The following is a 7,514-nucleotide window of genomic DNA, read 5'->3' on the forward strand; positions in this document are numbered from 1 at the left end:
GTGTTTGTCAGTGTGCCTTTAACCCATACTGCACTTTTCATTCCATTTCCTAGCCAGCAATATTTCCATATGGTGTTCTGTTGCATTATTTTTGTGCCTACTGCTATAGTATCCTTCCACATGGTATGAATGCCTAGTTATAATAAGGGTTGCTTTCAAAGGAAGGGACTTTTTCTCTAAAAACACATTGCTATCTAGTACAAAATTTCTAAGCAGCATTTATTTACTTACTTGCAGTTACAAAGTTCATGTAAATGCTGAGATAGTTTCAGAACTAAAATGCAAAAATATTTTTGTGCTTTGTACAGCATAAGGAGGCACAGGAGAGAGTTCACCATGAGCCATTTCAGAGCCCAAACCTGATTCCATTTAAATGGAATTTACCTCTTTCAGTAGGATGCAGCACAATACATGCCAAAATAGTTTCTCGTTTAAATTATCTGTTTAAATGAGTTTACAGAATTGAAATGCCCAGGCTTTTCTACACTAATATCCTTTAAGTCAATTTTTGGGCATCGTATCAGGAAGCTTTTTGTAATAACTATAAAAAAATTACATCTTTTTTCTGCTTAATAATCTGTTATATGTTTTTGACCCTCTAAAACATCTGATGCTTACAAATGTGTTATGAAATGGCAGTACTGGAAACAAGAATTACTTGAACTTGTGCTGTTTTCTGCTACAATTTTTAAGAACTGTACTTCCCTGCTTTTAGTTCCTGTACCACTCCCAAATACTTATTTTCAATCCCTTCATAAACCGAAGCAGGCTACATGCCAAAGCCAAGAACGGATCCTTTACTCTATGCTTGCATATTTCATTATGTTGCATAAATAATGCAAGTAAATCTGAAAGACACAAAAGCCACATAGCCACAGGTTGGCAGAACAAAGAAACAGATACAAGAGATTGGGCTTCAGTGCTTGAAGGTGTAAAAGCAGAGCTAGGTTTAATACATGGCAAAAGTCCACACAATTCCAGTGGAAAACTAAGTTAGTACAAAAGAAGAGGAACTGAATCAGCTTGCCAGTGTTGTTGGACTGAAAAGAAAGATTCTGCTACCCTGTCTTCTGATTTGTGTTGTTGGAAAGGATTGAGGATAACTAACTGTAGGGGAAGAGAAGTTAGAGAGAAATTTGGTTTTCATTTGACTTTGGTCATTCTTGTTCTTACTTTGCTCACTCCTAGTAGGATATCTAATTTATTTTTTTTTTTAATAAGAGAATAAGATAACTGTACAGATGTGCTTTTAAATTGAAAAGAAGACAAAACTCAGATTTCTCAGAGTAGAGAACTGGGCTTATATCTAAACAAAATATCATATATCAAAACCCCACCATTTTTGGTGGGGTTTAGTTAAGATAGGTTATTCAAAAAGACAGTAGAGGGTGACAAGAGGACAGGCTTGTGGCAGGTGAGTTTGTGCATGCTCTTATCCATCTTTCATTTGGTAAACAAACTGGGCAGCATAAGTAACAAACTTACTGCAAACCCAAGGTATTTTTCTTCATGCTTTCTGCCATCTGCAGTGCTTTTTTCTGCATTATATTTTTATTAGCATTCTATGAAATTAGCCAGGCCTTTCTCAACTAGACCAAAGGTACACCTTCCATGAAGTTTCAGTCGAGTCACACATCTGTATTTATATGATGGACTGGTTTTGTTCAGATTGAGACCTAGAATTTAATACCATTACTATGCAGTTTTATCACTGACATAATTGAAAGCATTTTCTTTTGATATTTATAAATTGGCATTGAGTTACAATTTAGACCATGAAAGAATCCTGTACAATTATTTTATTGGGGCTTTTCCCCTTAATCATATACAAGGTATGACTGGATTGCTTAATATGTACAATTTAAGTATAGTAAAGACAAGTTGCTAGTTCTTAGGTTACCTATTGCAATTAATTATTGATAAAGGAAACAAACACCTTCAAATATTCTGCAAATCTGTGTCTTTTCCCTCTGTTGTTATCAACTGCATAGTTTTCATAAGAAACCAATGAAAGGGTCTTTACTGGTGCTAGGGGAAGAAAAAAAAAAAAAGCAGTGGCTGATTTTTTATCTTACGCCTTGGTTATCTCATTGTGGTTCTGATGAGCTAGGTAAGTCTCAAAGAGTAAGTTTATAGGTCACTTCATAGAGTCAATGCCCTGGCATTCTTGGCCTCCCAATGAGCTGTTAAACTGGAGAAGTAGTAATTAAATATGGTACTCTGGTACAATGCACACGGTACTGACTCCAGCTCTCTGATTTTAGGTTCCTCAGAAGACGATGAGGTCATTCAAGAAGGTCTCCTCATGCTCAGGTCAGTCTTCTCTGTAGCATCTTACATGGCTGACTGTGTATCCTCCCTGGGGGGCGTTAGCCCTGTCAGCTGCAGCAGTTCTGTCCCGCTGACTTTGATGAACATAAGTATTGGGTGGGAGGGGGAAGACTCGTTAATTTCGTGCACAGGCTCCAGAGTTGTTCTTTGATGCAGTTTGAGTGTTCTGCTTCTGCAAGACAAATAAACAATTACGTAAGGAAAGTTTATTTACAGTAACCCCACCTCAGATACCTGTCGCAAGTTGTGGGAGCCCACGGGTTTGTATGAGCGCCGCACGACCACCACCGCAGCAGACGCACCAGTGGGCGCACACATCTCAGTCGCTAACATACCTACTTCTCGAGTTACTGTCGTGCCGCTGTCACGTTACCGCCACGCAGCCCCCTCCCATCGCGACGCCTCAGCAGTGCCGCCCATCTGCCCTTTCAGCCCCACTGCCTTTCCAGGCCCCAGCCCGTTCACCCCTCAGCCCTGGCACCCTCCGTGGCCGCCCGGGCCGCCGCATGCTCGAGCGGGGGCTCCCCGCGGAGGGCGCTGCGCGCCCGAGGGATACGCGCGTCCTCGGCTCCCGCACGGCGCCGGGAGACAGATAGCCTGGGGCGGGCGATGGCAGGGGCCGGGTGTTGCCTATGTGCTGCGGCGGGAAGAGCTGCCCCTGTCACCGCCGGGCTGGCGCAGGCGAGAGCGTCTGGGCAGTTGCCCGTCGGGGAGGATGCGGTCCCCGCTGGGGTACGCGCACCAAGCGCCGGTGCGGCTCTCACAGGTGAGGAGAGGGGCTGGAGCGAAAGCGCCCGAGGCACAAACCCGCCCGCTCATGGCCCTGCGCCTACCTCGCGGGAGGCGAAGCGGTGAGAGCGGGCCTTGCGGCCGGTGCCTCCGCGAGGGCCGGTACTCCTTGGGGGGCGTTAGCCCTGTCAGACGGTCTACCGCGACGACTGGCCAGAGCCTCCTTAAATCCGTCGGGCCACTATCAGTTGCAAATCCGCAGCTGAGAGACGGTAATGTACGTGAGACCACATCCTGTATCCGAGCGCTCCGCGTGAGTCCCTACCGCGTCCTCCTGCCCGCGGATCATGCGTGTGATCACAGCAATTCCCGGTATTTTGTAAGTCTCCCCAGCAAACCGCCAGCATTGCCAGCAGAGATCCACGGACGGCAGGGCGGACCTGCGAGACACTCACAGCCGCCGCGTTTCGTTTCAACAAAAAATGCTCGTAAAACTCGCGTTTGAAACCTCGCTCCAGCCGTCAGTTCGAGCAGCGCCGCCTGCAAACGGCGGCGCGATCCCTCGGCGAGGGCCGCCCGGTTCCCGTAAAGGAGCTGAGGCGGGCTCTGGGCAGCCCTGCGCGCCCACCTTAGGTGTGACGGGAGAAGAGCGCCGGGACAGCCAAAAAACTGTGCTCCAGCGGCGGGCGGGGGCGAAGGGAGAGAGGCCCCTGCTGCGCTCTGAAACGGCATTTCCCGAAAACAGCTGAGTGGTGCGAAGGGCGCCACTATAAAACCGGTAACTTCACATCCCGCAGTCGCACGTCGAGCAAATCCCGTCACTGGTAGACCTGAGCCGTGGGCAGCGCTCAGTTGAGTCGGCGCTGTGCTTTGTTTAAAAAAACAAACAAACAAAAAAAACACAAAAAAACCCAACAACAACAAAAAACCCAAACGCACACATGTTTTCTAATAATAATCCGCGGCATTAATACGGAGGGTAATAAACCCGGCCAAGGCAAAGCGGGAAGTTGGCAGTGTCTATAGCACGTCCGACCCTGCTCTCCCAAAGGCGCGGGAAGGCACACCGCCACGTCCCCGCCGGGAAAGAGCCGCATTTTCTGGAAGTGTGAAACAAAAGCCCAGGGACAAAGCCCGGCGCTATGGGAGGCTTAAGGGGAGAAACCGCAGTCTCTGGGGTGCTGACGGAGCGCGGCCGCTGGACACCCGAGCCCGGTGGGCGCCCGACTTTCACCCTCCAGGGCGCCCCGGCGGGCGAGGAGCGGAGGAAGCGGCTTCCTCTCCCTGCCCTCCCCCCGAGCGGCACAACCGCTGCCGGCAGGGAAGCCCGCCGGGCCCCTGGCAACCCCCGCCCTCGCCCGGGCGCTGCACGTCGGCGGAAAGGGAAGGCGGCTTTGGCGCCCACACTGTAGGTGAGAGGGTTTTGGCGGGAACAGCTCAGCACCGGCACGGAGTCCTGGCCGTAGGGAGCGGCGGGAAAGGCCCCCCTCGGCCCCCGCGCCAGGAAGAGCCGGTTTCGATAGAAACCGTGTAAGAAACACGACGGGCATCTCATTCCGTCCAACATCGGCGGGGCGGCGCCGAGCAGCCAAGCCCGGGCAGTGGAGGAGAGGGGGCAGGGGCGCCCCGGCGCCGTCCCTGCCCCTCCTGCCTGCCCGTCGGCGAGAAGCGCTGGCTGCGCTTTGAAATGGGAAGTGGTGGCAGCATCCCGAGTTCTGCTTTCAAGTGTAAAACACGCGTTTCGTTTCAAATGCACGCAGTTCCATCATTTGTTTGGATTTTGTGTTTTTTTTTTCTTTTTCCTATTTTGTTTTGGGTTTTTTAGGGTTTTTTTGTGTTTCTTGTTTGTTTGTTGGGGTTTTTTTTGAGGTGAAGGTCTTTCTTTCTTGGAGGGGGAGTGGTGGTTAGGGTTAGAAAGACAATTATTCCAGCTTCCTATAATTGTTTTTACCAAAATTAGTATCCATTTAGCGAAATGTAAAGATAGAAATATTTTTTAATAGATAAACTGTTACCATTAGACTAATTTTTCCACGAACTGGCTTATTCTGTAGGGGGTTTTTCCCTATTTGTCCTCTTTCCTCCTCTTCTTTGGGAATGAATTTTGGAAGGGTGTTCGTGGGTTGGGTTTTTTTTTTAAGTTTTCCCTTTTTTTTCCCCCCCTATCTTTCCCGGAGAGTTCTCAGCTGGCAACAGCTCTCTACCTTCCACAAAACTTGAAAGGCTGATGTCCCTTGCAGGAAATGAATGAGTCGATAACATCTGACACCAGTGACCAGTCCAGTGACCCCAACCTTAATTCCACTAATACTGGAGGCCTGAAAATCTCGGTAAAGACCCATTGCAAATCCCACCCCCCTCCATTTTACAAAATCTGCTCTTATTTTGCAACGTAAGAAATAATTTGCAACCAATATATTTACAGTCTTTTATTTATGTCGTTTTGTAGTCTTTATTCATCGAAGAACACATACTGATTTTTTCACTGAAATTTGCTAACAAGACATTTTGTCCATTTAATGAACTCCATCCACTCGTTTGTGTCTGTTTAACCAATATTCTAGCCTCTAAGGATTTTTTATACCAAATGTCGTTAAAATAAATCCATCTTTAAAAATAAATACCTTTAAAATGGCATTAAAGAGGATATTTTCTGTCTTTTCGAAGGGTAGAGAGATCTCGTATTTTATAAACGTGCCCTTGTGCCACAAGATATCTACTCTTGGGCATTTCAAATAAGTGGTGTAAACATTGTTTTCTTCCGGTAACCTTAATTTCATTTTTATAGCTGGTGTTTCACGTGGCTTAAAATCTCGTACATTTATATATTAGATACCGTCCCGGTCATAAGATCCAAGCATATAAAATTACTGATTTAATATTTTAACATAATCGCTATTGTAAGGGGGGAAGGGAGGTTATGAGCCAAAAGCAGCGGTATGTTGCACGAATGCGTAAGGCAGGTCAGTGTAGGAAGTCGACCTCACTGTTGAAATAACCTATAGGAAATTTACGGTTGACGACTGCAAAGGAATTTCGGGATTTAAAGCTTCTGCTCCACTTGCCAGGCTGCTTGTATTTGTACACTCTTGCCCACCCTCACTTCTTTCTTGCAAACGATCACACGGAGCCTGCAACTTGGTGTTTCACACAGAAATGAGGCGCTAGGGGGGGAATTGACGCTTTCCTGAAAGGCAACAAAAGGAGTAAACAGGCCCACGGGGGCAAAGGCGTTCCCCTTAATTGGGCAGACTGATCGACGCCACTTCCCAAACAACAGCAAGTGCTTTGCAAATGCATAAGTCCCTTGCATTCAGGTTCTGAACGGATCGGTTTGTTGCTTTGGCTTTTGTTTGTGTGTCCTTGGGATAAGACAGAATGCCGGGCGGGACGGAGTGGGCTAATAAGAAAGTCATTGAGGCCAGGTTTTAAATAGGTATGGGCAATGTTTTTAAGATATATATATAATACTGGATGTAAAGTGAGGTTATATGCGAGGAGGTGGTGATGAGGACAGAATACTGTCATCTGTACCTTTACACTAACGGAGATGAACAGATGGAAAATAAAACGAATTCTCACCTAATTAGTCTGTTTGTTTATTCTGACGTCTGTAAAAATATTTTAAGAGCATTTGGGGGTGAGTACAGCAACGGAAAGGCTAGAGGGCAGGGCGATAGCTGTGTACCTGTGAGCGCGGAAAGGGAGTGCCTTTGCAAGGGGCTGTGACCAAGCCCTTCACCCATCACACATTTCTTTTCCGAACTGGATTCCCTCTCCCGCTGGCAGTGAAGACTTAAAACAGCAGTCCCCCGGTCAGCGTTATTCCTCCCCTCTTTGTCTTCTTTCTCCAAGGGTTTTGTTTGTTTGTTTGTTTTTTCCGCCCTCCTCTTCTCCAGTAAATTCTTTTCTCTGACAGTCCTCTCCCAACTGCTGATTGAGGTTCAGTCCAATTCTGCTTGAAAACTAGTCTCTTATTTAGGAAGTCATTAATCACATCCCCTCCCCCGGAAAGAGATGGCGGAGAAACCTGTGAAGTACAATTCCTCGCCCCATCCCCCCTTCAGAAATGTTTTGAAACGCTAAACCTCCGCACATTCTGGGCCATATTAAGGTGATATCGCGTTTCCGGCGCGCTTTTAATTTGAATGCGAAATTAGTAACGATCCGGTTATACATCTGCCCACGTTTTGCGCAGAGGGTGACACAGATGCCTCCCAGCGTCCCCCGTCCGTGTCTGTACACACGTGTGTCCCTCATCCGTGAGCATCTCGCCTTCATGTGCGTACGCGGACCCCGCCCGCAGTGGGCACAGACACCCCCATAATCTCCTCTGCACGGCCGCCCCTACACGTAGCTGCTGTTCCGTGGGCTGTATCTAGAAACACACGGATCTTCCTATGGATTTGTGCATGCACGGGGGGGGGGGGGGGGGAAAAACCCCAAAAAAAAAC

The 7,514-nt window shown here is 47.5% G+C and overlaps 1 protein-coding gene across 2 annotated transcripts in view; it reads left to right on the forward strand.

The window, feature by feature from the left end:
• Positions 1–786: 786 nt before the first annotated feature.
• Positions 787–7,514, forward strand: part of LIN28B (lin-28 homolog B) — an 85,729-nt gene continuing 79,001 nt past the window's right edge. For both annotated transcript variants that reach the window (XM_017818742.1, XM_017818743.1), the window contains exon 1: positions 787–2,313. In XM_017818742.1, the coding sequence (XP_017674231.1) occupies positions 2,280–2,313 (34 nt within the window). In that variant the 5' untranslated portion in view covers positions 787–2,279. The remainder of the gene's footprint in view (positions 2,314–7,514) is intronic.

This window comes from Lepidothrix coronata, unplaced genomic scaffold (genome assembly GCF_001604755.1).
Source record: "Lepidothrix coronata isolate B3197 unplaced genomic scaffold, Lepidothrix_coronata-1.0 Scaffold70, whole genome shotgun sequence".
Lineage (NCBI taxonomy): Eukaryota > Metazoa > Chordata > Aves > Passeriformes > Pipridae > Lepidothrix > Lepidothrix coronata.